General features: G+C 38.6%; 2 protein-coding genes across 2 annotated transcripts; one reads left to right on the top strand and one right to left on the bottom strand.

Annotated features, from left to right (window-relative positions):
• Nucleotides 1-1,765: 1,765 nt before the first annotated feature.
• On the top strand, nucleotides 1,766-4,105 carry LOC115755363 (transmembrane ascorbate ferrireductase 2-like). The gene is made up of 4 exons (XM_030694730.2): nucleotides 1,766-1,921; nucleotides 3,089-3,137; nucleotides 3,327-3,526; nucleotides 3,609-4,105. Exons 1-4 carry the CDS (start codon nucleotides 1,778-1,780, stop codon nucleotides 3,900-3,902), a joined length of 687 nt encoding a protein of 228 aa, XP_030550590.2. The 5' UTR covers nucleotides 1,766-1,777; the 3' UTR covers nucleotides 3,903-4,105.
• Nucleotides 4,106-5,821: 1,716 nt separating this feature from the next.
• LOC115755364 (cyclin-B1-2-like) lies at nucleotides 5,822-9,275 on the bottom strand. Its single transcript, XM_030694731.2, has 4 exons — nucleotides 9,029-9,275; nucleotides 8,547-8,647; nucleotides 6,472-6,569; nucleotides 5,822-6,100 (listed from the first exon to the last, which is right to left on the bottom strand). Exons 1-4 carry the CDS (start codon nucleotides 9,152-9,154, stop codon nucleotides 6,000-6,002), a joined length of 426 nt encoding a protein of 141 aa, XP_030550591.2. The 5' UTR covers nucleotides 9,155-9,275; the 3' UTR covers nucleotides 5,822-5,999.
• Nucleotides 9,276-13,924: the final 4,649 nt, after the last annotated feature.

The raw sequence follows: 13,924 nt of genomic DNA, 5'->3' as shown, positions 1-13,924 counted from the left end.
AGAAAAGCCTACTCAGTCTCCTCCATGATTTTTTTTTTTTGGGCGTTAAACCTTTGTGAGTTGTCTTGTGAGTGTTTCAATTTCACCTTATCCTCATCATACCTGTCATTTGTTTTCCGTATTTGTTACTGTTGAGCAAATTATGATATCACAAGTTGCGTTTACCTCGACACTCCAGTCAAGTATTTTAATGGTTGGACTAAGAATAAACCACTTAATAAAGTAGGAGGACTATTTTGGAAAAAGAAAATAGAGAGACGATTTTAATTCAAATCGGTTTGTAAATTGAGATTGTCAAAATTTGGAATTACTGGACTAATACGATATCCCAATGCATTATGAACTAGATCATGCAATCATGCTCCCTTCTATCGGGACGGACAAAGTGATTAATGTATTATACAAATCAAGTTTATATGAATCTTTGATCGGGCAAACCTGTTGGCATTTTGGATTGCCACGTGGATATCCTGACGTGTCGTTCACTTATTCTTATGGTTTGGTCACTGTTTTCTTTCTTTCTTTCTTTTTTTAAGGGAGTGGGGGGCATTTGACTTGTCATATCACGAGTCATCAACGAGGAAAGGAAAGACCGGTCCCCCCTATTCGAGCTCCAAGAGAAAATCAAGCCTAATACCCAAAAAAAAAAAAATTCAAACTTTAACATCTGTCTTAATTATATCCAAATTTTTTAATCTCATAAAAAGCCATTTATTTTTATTTTTATCATAATTTTACCTATCTAATACCCCAAAAAATTACAACTTTAGCATTTGTGTTAATTATATCAAAAAATTTTTTCGTTTCATAAAAAATCCTCAATTTTTAGTTTTGTCTCGGTTCTATCATTTTCGACATTCCGTCTATAATCACTATTAGTTAATTCTATATTGCTTGTTTGAATTTTCTCGCCGAACTTATTAATGAATCTTCGAAATTCGAAAATAGCAGGTTTTCTTGATGACGAGATTTAAGATCGTTCGTCCAAATAATCAAATCTTTATGTCTAACCGTTTTTTAAGCTATTAAGTGTCAAGGAGAAATCCGAAATGCACCTTTTGAGTGGCTTTGTATCTCCTTGCAATGTTCAGAGGAAGTAGACAATAGAAGGGAAGTTATGGTTTTTTTTTATGTCAATTTTGCTTCAGTGTATTCATTAAAGATATGCAAATACCATGTAGAATTAAGTAACGGTGAGTATAGATAAAAACTAATGATGGTAAAATTAGGACAAAAGAAAAAATTGGATTTTTTTTGTGAGATAAATTTTTTTTGGATATAATTATAATAGATGCTAAAAGTGGATATTTTTTTTGAGTATAAGGATGGAAGAACTGAGATATGACAAAAGTAAAAATTGGATTTTTTTTTGTGAGATAAATTTTTTTTGGATATAATTAGAATAGATGCTAAAAGTGGATATTTTTTTGAGTATTAGGCTGGAAGAATTGAGATGACAGTAAAAATTTGAGAATTTTTTATGAATTAAATTTTTTTTTGATATTATTATGAGATACGCTAAAGTTGAGATTTTTTTTAGGTATTGGGTCCAAGAAAACCATAAACGTCGGTCAAATTCTGGAAGTCATTTGGTCAGAACTCAGAAGTGGAAGGAGACATCCTGCAACTTGAACTAGTTGAGATTCTGTACCTTTCTTGAGCGCAGACAGACCCCTCTCCCCTCTTCAAGCAACCCCAAAGACTTTACTCTCCTCTCCCTCTTCAAGCAAATCCCTTTTGCTGTGAAACCCCGCCAAAACCGTACTCTGTCTCAGCCATGGGTGTACCTGCGATGAGTTTTCCGATCATACCGATCATAAGAGTGATGGGAGTCACGATCATGTCTCTTGTGCTTATTTGGGCCGTCCATTTCAGAGGAGGACTCGCTCTCGTTTCTGACGACAAAGATCTCATCTTCAACGTAACTCTCTCTGTCTCTGTCTCTCTCTCTCTCTCTCTCATCCACACCCACGCACAAAACAGATTTTCCCTTTCCTCCATCTTTCGTGGTGAATGAGGAGTACATATGTTGTCACTGTGAATGGGGGTACATTTTGCCTTTTTCTGGGTTTCGTTTGATCCGGTTCATTCACATTTCTGTCCAAGTTCCTTGGATGGTTGGAACTTGGAAGCTTGGTTGGCGTATTGAGAAGGTTTTTTCAATTTTGACTAGTGCTTGAGTTGTGAGTGTTGGAGGTTGGGCTGCTGTTGCTGAGAGAGGATAGTGAGATTTCTGAATCGGATCTTTACTTTTTATTGTGTTTGAGTGAAGGTAATCAATCAAAATCAGTTGATGAGATCATAACAAAACGCTGGATTGATGATGTCTTCAGGCTATTTTTGATTAAATGCATGGACTCGCTTTAGTATACCCCAAGCCCTATCTCAATCGATTGGAATTGGAAGTCTAAGTTTCAATATTTGTTGAAGTTTAGATATTTAGTGTTCTGTGGCCATCTGAAGTTAGATTGGCATTTCTGGCCTTCCAGCAGGATAATACGAATAACATTGGGGATTGCTGGTGGAATGCGAACATAGAAATTCCATGAGTAGATGCTTGTGTGGGATATAGACATTTTGAGCTAGTTTAGGAGCTAAATTTTCAAACAAAATGAGAACCCGTGGAGGGGAATTTGTGCATTATCTCCTTTATTTAAGTTCTTAGCAATTCAAGTTCTTTCCTGCATCATGAAAATAGAGAAAAGGAAACTCATTTGATTAAACAAGAAGAAGAAGAGAGACCGAAACAAATGCAGGATCACGTCCTGCGTTGGATTGGGGTGGAGCTGAGGTTATTTCTGCAAACATGGTTTGGGGGCTTTTTCCCGTCCCGTTCCTGTTCTAAGGCACACTGAGTTCAAGAGCAATGCTTGTGCATTTGCATTGTACATTGGGTTTAGTTTCATACAGATGATTTTTCCAATAAGAATTTTTTTCCCTAAATCGAAGCATGTAAATTGATGCCAGAGATTCATAAAACTGCAATGCACTGAAGAGCTCTAATGAGTAGGATTGCAATGAAACGGGCTCTGTAGCATCAGTATCTTTCCATTGATCATACATGTTGGTTCTTTTTCTTTTCTTATAGGTCCATCCTGTGTTAATGGTGATCGGCCTCATTCTTCTGAATGGTGAAGGTAAATTCTTTTCTCTGCAATTTTCTAGGAACCCTCTATAAAATCATGAATAGAAAACATGGTGGAAAGAGCAATAGATATGCAGATAATCATGACCTAGCTACTCATTGTAGCGGAAGGTAGACTACTGTTTACTCAGTCATATTTATAGAGCCCCCGCTTAATACTGTGTAAATTTGGTATGTGCAGCCATGCTCGCATACAAGACAGTTTCAGGAACAAAGAGCTTTAAAAAATTAGTTCATCTTACTCTGCAACTTCTCGCCTTCTGTCTAAGTGTGGTTGGAATCTGGGCTGCACTGAAGTTTCATAACGACAAGGGCATTGAAAATTTTTACAGTCTGCATTCCTGGTTGGGACTTGGCTGCATCCTTTTGTTTGGCATTCAGGTAAAATCTATTATAGTGTCTTTCTTGTTTGCTAGCTCATCTTAAGCAGTGATTTAGCCGTCACATTGTTTTTCCTCCTCAGTGGGCACTTGGATTTGTGATCTACTGGTACCCTGGTGGCTCAAGGACTAGCAGAGCCGCATTACTTCCCTGGCATGTATTTTTCGGGGTCTATATCTATGCTCTTGCCATTGCTACTGCTGCCACGGGTTTTCTAGAGAAGGCCACATTCCTTCAGACAGGTCGGGTAATATCACGGTATTCTTTGGAGGCCTTGCTCATGAACTCATTGGGTGTCTTGGTTGTGGTATTGGGTGGTTTTATTGTCCTTGCCGTTCTCGCTCCCGCAAGTGGCAAGGTTGGTCCAGCTGAGTAGAGAACCCGAAAGTCCTTTTTTCTTCTTCGGATTTATTATGAATCCAGATTGTATTCTTGATTCATGTACTGAGGGGTCGGCCTCATCGATCAAAATCACAGTAACTCAACATATTGATCCTGTATAAACTGATTGTGAGTTAATTTCAGGGGAAAGCAAATTATGGAAAGCTTGGTATTCCTGGTTCTTTCCATCTGCATGGTAAAGGATAGCACTTTACCTGTGTGCTTTTTGAAGGTTTTAGGTTCCTAATTGTATCCTCATTGTCAGCCATTCAATTCAGTTATGCACTCTGACCCAAAAAAGAAAAAAAATCAGTCTTGCACTATTGATTGTACATGAGATTTACTGTATAACAAAAAAAAAAAAAAAGGTAAAAAACACTTTTGGCAGGACCAATTTCTTGTTTACTGCATTGAGCGTTCTGCAGATGTATGTTGCAAATTAAGTCACCATCTTCAACTCACATCCAGTTTGGTAAAACTGGGAATATAGCGCGGAAGATTGAAGTACTAAATTTTGAAGTGTTGCCAGTCTTTTAAGTGCTGAACATACAACCAAAAGGCCGGCCGATGATAATTGAAAATCGATAGATAAAGATTATTTATCTCTTACCAAATGTAAAAAATGACCATTATTGGTAAGTTGAACAATATAATAGACAAGAGTTTAAACAAATTGAGTTTATTTTTTGCAATATATTATCGATCATTTTTCTATCGAACGAATTAAGTAACTCTTTCCTAGCAAACCGCAGTGATGCCCGTCTCTCTGTTCACCCTGCCCTGTCAACCGTCAATCCTGGGTGCTGAGCCCTAGATCTAAAGAGCTTGAGCTCGTGCTCTCTTGCAGCGTCGAGTGGATCGACCATTACATTTGGAATCAACTCATTTCATGTCAGTTTTCGCTTTCGATTCAATCGGCGATTTATTTCGTGAAAACTTAGTCACGTATATCGTATTCTATCATCCCTAGCTTTTTTTAAGTAAATGTTGCTAGCCTCATACTTGAGGTCATGGGTTCCAATCCTCTCAATCAACTTCTAAACAGGTTCAACTTTAGAATCGACCAGTTAGTCTGTTCCAGGTTCAAAAAGTGGTTCATGCATGAGGATCAGAAATCAAAACTAAATAAAGGCCAATTTAGGGGTTTTAGATCTCTAGCCACGGGCGTCGCGCTTGAGAGGGTACGAGCTCCATGGCGCTGTCGAGCTTGATTTGCAGATTGGACTGGCTAGAGCTCCAGCTCCACCGTGGCCGTGGAGCTCAGACACTAAAACCTCCGCGTTGAGCTCACGTGGTCGCCACTAACGGAGACGGACTTCATACTTCTCGTACTTGGCCATTCTCGGCCTAAGCCAGGACCTCACAGTGATGTCACGCCCAAGAGCCAAGCTCGTGACCACACGGCAAGGTCGTGCTTGCGTTCAAGTCGAGTACAAGACGATGATTGAGATCCATCTTAAAACGACTCGGCCACGACAGCGCTTCAACGTTAATGATCTCTCTCTCTCTCTTCTCTCTCTCTCTCTAATATTTGCTTGTAACGATGACATCTCCTTTTTAGATTTTTTTTTTTTGTTTTATTATTGGCGAACTTTGTATTTGTTCTTTTTTTGGACAGCATCTTCTTTTTTGGTTTTTCCAATTTCATACGAGATTTTATTACAATAAGACATTCCAGAGAAATAATTTAAATGGATTAAATCCAGTGAACTAGTGTTTTGGTAAAGGTTAGCTCGAACATGGCTTAATACCCAACCCGGCCCGACCCTTATCATCCTACTCTAACGTCTGAGAAGTCATGGCAGTGCTATAATGGCTGAAATAACACTCCTGGTCTGCTAATAAACTTCGGCAACAGATGCAACACCATTCAGAGAACCGCTTTCTACGGCTAATAAGAAAGCAAACGTCGTGTACACTAACATCATTCGGAATCACTAGACATCAATGATACACAGAATCCTGTTTCCTCTCAAATTTCAAATGCATGATATAATTCAGCTTTCACATACAGTTTTAATTGAAACTTAATCAAAATAGGTTCCTCCAGAGAACAGGACTACGATTTCTTGATTGATATAGCAGACTGAAATTACATGAAACTGGGGCAGGCTGGACCTTTGGAAAGACTGAGGCGGACTTCCAACCCATGATGCATGTCCAATGGTCGGCAAGATTCAGAGTCACGAGGGTCTGCAGAAAATACCAACAAAGAACATATAGCATTCGTTAAGCGATTTGCAGTAAAAGACCATTATAATGAGCTTAAATTATTAGACTGGGATCTAAATTCAGAACAATTTGCAAATCACATTACACCAACCAGCTCTCATCAAATTATACCATTCACAGCCCAATACCCCAGTCATTTTCACATTCACCAAAAGTTTGAAATAATAAATAATGACTAACATGCTAGACCCGACACCCATGATTAACATCCGGATGTTGCAACTTGCCAATACACCATGAGATGTGGAGAGAGCAAGAAAGATGCTAAAAAAGAGACGGGTGTACACAGTCTGGACAACAAAGTATTCACAACACAGTATACAATTCTTTACCGTTCAAGTAATCCTCAAAGCCAAAGTCATCCAAGCTCCCAGTGAGAGCCTCCAACCCAAGCATTGAAGATGGGATTGCTCCCGGGGGCCTCTGGAATCTGCAAAATATCTAAGTTCAGCTCATAAAGATAACCTACTTCATGGTAAAACCTGCCTAAAGAATACCAAATAGTCAAAAGAGCAAGTGAACAGTATCTACATTCTACCCATCATAATTAAAAAATAAAAAAACTATAAACTGCAGATAACTGCAACATATGAGGTCCAAATTGTGTCATAGCCATGCATCTACGACATGAAAAACTAACAAGGCAAGAGATATATTTCCTAATATTCATCCCCATCCTACCCAGTATTATGTCAAATATCTTCTGCAATAGTGAGAAAGATGGGTAAATGCAGAAGCATGCTAAATCTTCAACCTGAGAAAATACAATGTTTGGATGCTAGTAGGTCATCCAATACAATGAGGCCTTAGAAAGGAGGAACAGGGTTAAGCAGAGCAAAAAAGGTTTTTCATGAGATGTTCAATGAATAATATTAGCTCCACACAAGCCCGGAGGTTTCTGAATGAGGTATCACTGTTCTTTGTAACGTAAGACTAAGTTTCAACATCTAGGACCTTTCAATTGAAGATTTCTTGGATATTCTACAAGATCCACTCCCCTTTCCTCGCCAACAGGCAGTTCGAGATAGAGTGTTTTTCGACTCTCTTTAAATGGAATATATTTCATATATATATGCCATGGTTCCATACCTAGACAAGATACAAATAATAGCTTGAAGTCATAAAAGCCCGCATTTTACCAGTTGGGAGAGAATAATTCCGCAAACAAGAAGAGAAGTTAACTAGGTCATAATTTCATGTCTAGGATTCCATGATTATAGAAAGATGTATTCATAGGCAGAGAGAAAACAAAGGATTACTCCCGGTGAGTTCAGATCAGCATAGCTGAGCCACTTAATTGGCCAATTCATGAAGATGTAGGATTGAGGAGCTCACTATGCAAATAGTTTGTTCGCAAAGTACAATGGAAAGGAAAAATATCTCCTCAGCATCTGACAGACTTATTAGGCCAGTTACATAAAAGAAACTGAAAGGGATAAGATGGGATTCTTCAATACAAGCCTCAGATATTTATATCCAGGGGTTGCTGTTTGTTCTGGCAAGGGATTATACAACTGACATCAGCTCTTGGTCTTTCAAGAAAGTGAGGCAGCATGGTCGCAATGAGTAAACAGAAGAACTATACAGAAAATGAGGAGTTTTAACTTGCAATTACTGTGAGCAGTTAAACATAGATGCATGATAATCAAGATGAAGTTCGGATGTCGAACTACATTGCCATTTGCAAACTGACTATGACAATGAGGATAAATAACCTTAAGGCAGACATTGATACACACAAGCATAAAATTGATGGTTTCTTCACTAGTTCTTTCCTCATTTTCGTTTTTCCTTTTTCATACATATAGATTCTCAAGCTAGTCCTTCTTACCACCCAGTTAGTTCCTGTCAAACCCTATCAATATTATCTACAACAATGACAATGATAATCAGCCCAATGCATGTCTTGGACCAGACTAAATCTTCCCCACCGTCTTTTATTTCTTACCTTATAACGTAGGATCCATTAAACAACACAAAAGGGTACCTACTCGTGTAACAATTTCCCATGACAAGGACTCACAAAAGAAAATGTTGTTCATGGTCAACTTGTTTTGAGAAGCACCTCCAAGTTGGTACTCAGTGGATGACAGCCACAGGAAGAGAGTAAACTATGATCTACTCCACTTGGAAGATAGCAAAATAAAGAGGCTCCCACCAATCTCAATGTCAAATACACGACTATGGCTAACTAGATAACAAACATATGCAAACTACTCCGAAATTCCAAGGATTACATATGCTTCCCCAAAGAACTGCAACTGACATCAGAAGTTCAACAAACACTTGTTTAAGTTCAGATTGCATGCAATAATCACTCAAGAGTTTCCTCTACAAAGGCTAAAGATCTAACTCCAGCGAATCAAGTATCCTCTCCAAGAAATTCCGGGACAAATGAGGGTCATACCGGGAAAGGATTTGCCTATCCAGCTCCATCTTTAGGGGAAAAGCCGACCCATATGTATTGGCAAGCATTCTTCTTTTCATCTCCTCTTGACTATCCTTTGCCTGTACCCAGCAGTTCACGGAGAAAACACAGGTTCAATAATGCAAACAATTTGATACAAAGGCCCGGCGCACCTGTACTCCAGATAAACAGAGAGGCAAAACCCTAAAACTCACACGGTTCACCATGAAAAACCCAGCACTCCCGTATCAAACCCAGAACCAGTCCCAAAATGCAACATTCCAAACGAAGCAATCAACCGATAGTTCAGACAGGTTCGTTTCAAGCGAGCAGCAAACTCAGGTCACTAATTTCGCTTCCCATGCCTATAAGAACCCGAACAACCCCGAAATTTGTCTCCTTATCCAAGCAATTCGCACGCGCCGACTTATCGATTCAAATTAAGCAGTCCCGCAAAACGGAAAAAGGAGAAGAAGGATTACCGATTGGTAGGCGGATTCGAGAGGGTGAGATCCGACGATGTCGCTCTTGACGCCTTGAAGGCCGAACCGCAGGGCATCGGGTCGGACCCCTCCGATTTCGTGGGCGATGGTTTTTGGCGCCTCCATTTTCTTCTGCTCTCCGATCGCTGGTTGCTGATTCTGTATCCTTTCTCTCTCTCTCTCTCTCTCTCTCTCTCTCTCGTTTCTCCTGCTGCTTCTTCTTCTTCTGTAAAAAGGAGGAGCGAAATTGGGCTGAGACTGACTTTCTATGCAAGCAAGCAAGCAAAGCCCGGTCCACAGCCTCTCCTCCAATCTCTCCTTTTATAGTTTACACATATTTAATTAAAATGAATTCTCTTTTTATTATGTATATTTTCATAATTCTAACTTTCCATTGTCAAATAATTCACGTGAAATTACATTAGGAGAAAAAAAATTACAAATTTCATCAAAAGAGACGGATATTTTTGCGCTTGGACTCCAATTTGGTATAGACGTCGATTAGGATGGAATTTGTAAAACCATAAGTAGAATCTTGAAAGCTCACTCGAAGGCATCGGATGCCATTTTGGGTGTATTATTTGTATACATTCAAGAGTGCGTTTGTTTGAGTGAAATTATTTTTTGGGAATTAATTTTCTGGACTTGTACCCCGTTTGGTTCATCGAAAATGACTTAGTCGGCGGAAAATATTTTCCGATCAATGAAAAATTCATGCATAAATTTGGAAATTGAGTTTTTAAATTTGAAGAGGTGAAGAAATTTTCCGAAATTGCTCATCACGCCAGATTACAATGAGGCTCGACCTCGTATGACCCGCCGAACCGTCAGTGAGGCCAGGCCTACGGAGCAAGAAGGAAAAGGAAAAAAAAAATAGAATGAAACAAAATATGTTTAAATATTTAAATTTTCTTTTGGCTTGAGATAAAGTCAGGAGATTGAAACCATTTTCTAAATGAGATCCAAATGAAAGAAAACTAACTATTTTCCTTAAAAATGATTGCTCGAAAAATATTTGCTATAAAAAAATTTCGCATTAGTTGCTTTTCATACATAATTCACTGGGTTCCTCTCTGGGGAATTATAACAAGCCCTTTGTATTAATTTTGCCCCACACATTTGGGGTTGTTTTCTTCTTTTCATCTTTTATTTGATTATCTATAATACCGATATGTTTCGTTTTATCGTTTGCTAACTTATGCATGGCCATATAGAATCGCACGCTTAGAAATAAAAAATCGGAAATGATTGCCTGAAATAACGTTTTACTTAAAGAGAAAATGTATTGATAATGTTCGACGAATAAAATTAGTGTAACCAAATCCCTCATTCGAAAAATTTTGTTTATAGAAGAAAAGTTGCATTCGGTGCCTTATTTGGCCCCAAACCGACCTCGAATAAATTAGTGGCGGCTCTAATCTCATCTACTTGATAATAGATGAGTAACCAAATTACGGTCAATAAGGTTTGAGAGAGCTCATGTGAGCGTAAACGCCACCTTACAAGGGAGTTATACAACCTGTCTAGCAATTTGTCAAACCTCCTTGGGATGGCCATGACATCGAGTAACAAGTTATCATATCTCGAAAAAATTACCAAAAAATTCTTAAGCCGATTGTATTTGCATCAATTCAGATCAAAACCTTTTAATTTGTTCAATTTAGTCTTAAACCTTTTAGCAATGCGCCAACTGAGTTACATTAAGCCAGAAATCATTGTGGAAATTGGTCATTCTACATGGCACGACCGGCTTTAACGTGGATGTTAGTAATCTTATGCGGCACGGCCAATGATGATATGAATAATTTCTTTTTTAGTATTTTTTGAAATTTCAATTTTTTATTTGTTGAATTTTTATTAGTCTTTTTCTTTTCTTTTTTTCTTCATTGTGCTCGCTAGGTTACTGGCGATCCTCGCCAGAGGCCGTGAAGGCCTTAGGGAAGGTCATCGTGTCTTCGCTAGCCACCAACAAGGGTGCAAAGGCCCACTCTAGATCTAGGCGAGGGCTGTCTTGCTTGCGGCTGACGGAGCCATGGAGGCCCAAGCTAGATCTAGGCCAGTGCCTACTGCCAGCTGAGGGCGAGTCACCATTGACGTTGTGTTTTTAATGAGAATGAGTTTTGCTATTATGAGTCAAATATGCATATTGGGGAATCAAACTTGCGAAAATGACGTTTTGCAATTCCAAACAATAGAGATTGTTGCTTAATTATAATTGCATAAGCCTTGTCATCGAGCTCTCTTCATGTATGCCCCCGCTCGATTCGGCAAGGGCAGCTCTCACCCAAGCCCGAGAACCTCCATTGGCCATCGACAAAGCCTGGCGATGGCAGTGAAGGTAAAAAGGGTAAATAAAAAAGAAAACGAAAAGGAAAAAAAAGTAAAGAAGGAAAATAGGAGAAAAGAAAAAAATTTAAAAAAACATTAAAATTTTATTAAACATTGTCCACATTAGTGCTAGTCATGCCACATAGAATGGCCGGTGTCCACGTCAACATTTTCCTACCAAAATTGATTGAATCTACTCAATTGACAAAATATGAAAATGTTTATGATTAAATTGTCAAAATTAAAAGGTTTAGGGCTAAATTGGTAAAACTACAATAGGTTTAGGACTTTTTTGGACGATTTTGCCGCAAGACAACTAAATGATTTGTCTTAAATATATGCCATAGTTAAATAAAAAAAAAAGGATCTTGCTATAATGATAAGAATCCTCATACTAATTCTTCTGTTAGGGAACAGAGGACTTGAAGATGGGCTGCTAAGGACTTCCCATCGACTTTGATGGTTGGGAAAGATCCAAAAGGAAACGGATTTAAAGCAAAAATAAAAGAAGTGAAAATAGAAGCAAATGAAAGTGTCTTGCTGCTTAAAATGTGAGGGTTAAAAGAATAATTTACCCGGCATTCTAGAGTTTAGGAAGAGAGCAATGCTAGGTGTATTAGAATTGGTCTCCACAACTGATATATTTTGGTGATGTGTTTGATTAAAAGTAGAGATATAAATAAAAGGGTTAGGTTCAACAATCAATAACAGTTTGCCACATCACTTAGTATATCAATTTTGTGAAAATTGGTCTCAGTACACTCGACATCTCTTCTAAGAAAGAGCAATGCTAGGTGTAGTAAATTGATATACCAAGTGATATGGTAAATGGTAAATGAGCATTAAATAAATTCCTAGCGGCAACTCAATATATTTTTTTTTTTTGGAAAATCAAAATTGGTTTTTCGATTCACATTCCTCTAAGGGGTGCCAATGTAATTTCCAAATGTACAAGGTGCTGCAATGTTCTTCAAAGTTCAAGGGCCATATCATTGTGATTTAGCCAATAAAAAAAAAAATCCCACTTGAAATTGAAGTGAATAGTTTGGGAGGAAAAGTTATTATCTGACTAATCAAGACATATCAATGATTCATTAGACCCATCTAGATTTAGATAAACAGGAAAACCTAAGGAAAATAATTTGGAGCTAATGATTTCCAAAGGTGGATTGAGCCGGACAATATATCAAACATCTAAATGAATACATCTGATTATTTCAGATATCCACACATTTATAAGTGAGATGATGCACCTGATTGATATGTGGTTTAGGAGAACTGCACCACAAAATCTAGCTATTGGGGTGGGAGGGCCAAAGACCATATATTCCACCATATCTTAAGACTAGAGATGCACAAAAAAAAGAACAAATAAAAAAACAAGAACCAAAATAAGAAACTGAACCATTATAGGTCAATCAAAATGTCTAGAATGGTTGCAGCGTAAGAGTACCGGTGACGACATCCATTGTATAATTCGATACGAACAATTCGACATCGCCCTTAAAACCCTGCAATTACATGACAACCAAGGTGCCGACGAATAACTCTTAAACATGACATTTCACGTATAAGCGTTCAAAAAGCCGCGTTAGTTTAGCAAATGGAAATTGATTGAAGTGAGCATTAATTGACTTAAATCGGTCGTCGAGAATTTGGGAATCAACGTACAATAAATTAGACGTATCATCGAGGTAAATTAGAGGATCATTCCAAAGGTTGGAAACGTGTGAGTTGACCGGAAAAGGAAACGACTATTTACCAACCTAATGGCGAAAATGAGGAAGATCATTTCCCATGTGCTCTGACTTGGATAAGAGAAAGATTAGATTTCCCACAAGAACCCCGTCTTCAACTTTCTTCTCAGCATCAGTTGTCCCCAACTTGTCCATCAAAGTACAACAAGAACAACCACACCCATTTTATTATTCATATCATCAATGGTCATACAAGCTGAGATTTATGAGCAAGAAATAAAATGACAAGAGTTGACCAAGATTGCCCTAACCACTTTTACATCAACTAGCCATTTCAATGTCTTCATTCAATCAAGTCCATCACATGTCATAAAATCCCAAGACCAACTCCATTCACTACACCCGACGAAGAAGGCCGGAACACCACCCTCATTTTCCCCCTGGCGTCCTTTTATTTCTTTTTCCTTAGTGCGGGACCACCGCGCCGCCCGTTGTTGGCCAACTCCGCGCCGTTGTCCAAACCAGGAAAGCTCTCCCCGTCAATACATACTACGTTCAAATCGCAGCCGTTGTCCGAAGGCCTTTCAAGTAATAAAGGTCGCCCATATCGGAACCCAGGAGCTTTTAGGTTGTGGGGGCTTGCCATCGGAAGGCACCAACCTAGTTAGACAGAGGAATATGTATAAGGTGATGATGATTTAGTGGGTTGTCCGGCGTGCCGCAACCACAAGCCTACACCCTTGGATTTCTGGCTCGGTGTTGTTCCTAACATTTTCCAGTACGCTAGGTTACAAGGTTGTAGGATTGGGTTAATTAGAGTTATGGGTTGTTTATGGATGTTGAGGTGCTAAAAATATGATTTTGGAGGATG

The sequence above is a fragment of the Rhodamnia argentea genome, chromosome 8 (assembly GCF_020921035.1).
Source record: "Rhodamnia argentea isolate NSW1041297 chromosome 8, ASM2092103v1, whole genome shotgun sequence".
NCBI lineage: Eukaryota > Viridiplantae > Streptophyta > Magnoliopsida > Myrtales > Myrtaceae > Rhodamnia > Rhodamnia argentea.
The sequence above is the reverse complement of the archived record's forward strand: the minus strand, read 5'-3'. Positions and strand labels throughout refer to the sequence as shown.

What these genes read in the sequence shown, in the direction of transcription:
- LOC115755363 (XM_030694730.2), top strand. Translation starts at nt 1,778, where the DNA reads ATGGGTGTACCTGCGATGAGTTTTCCGATCATACCGATCATAAGAGTG. An exon ending in ACAAAGATCTCATCTTCAAC is followed by an intron (nt 1,922 to 3,088) that starts GTAACTCTCTCT and finishes CTTTTCTTATAG; the next exon opens with GTCCATCCTGTGTTAATGGT. An exon ending in TCCTTTTGTTTGGCATTCAG is followed by an intron (nt 3,527 to 3,608) that starts GTAAAATCTATT and finishes TTTCCTCCTCAG; the next exon opens with TGGGCACTTGGATTTGTGAT.
- LOC115755364 (XM_030694731.2), bottom strand. Translation starts at nt 9,154, where the DNA reads ATGGAGGCGCCAAAAACCATCGCCCACGAAATCGGAGGGGTCCGACCC. An exon ending in TCGAATCCGCCTACCAATCG is followed by an intron (nt 8,648 to 9,028) that starts GTAATCCTTCTT and finishes TGCTGGGTACAG; the next exon opens with GCAAAGGATAGTCAAGAGGA. An exon ending in CTTTGAGGATTACTTGAACG is followed by an intron (nt 6,101 to 6,471) that starts GTAAAGAATTGT and finishes TATTTTCTGCAG; the next exon opens with ACCCTCGTGACTCTGAATCT.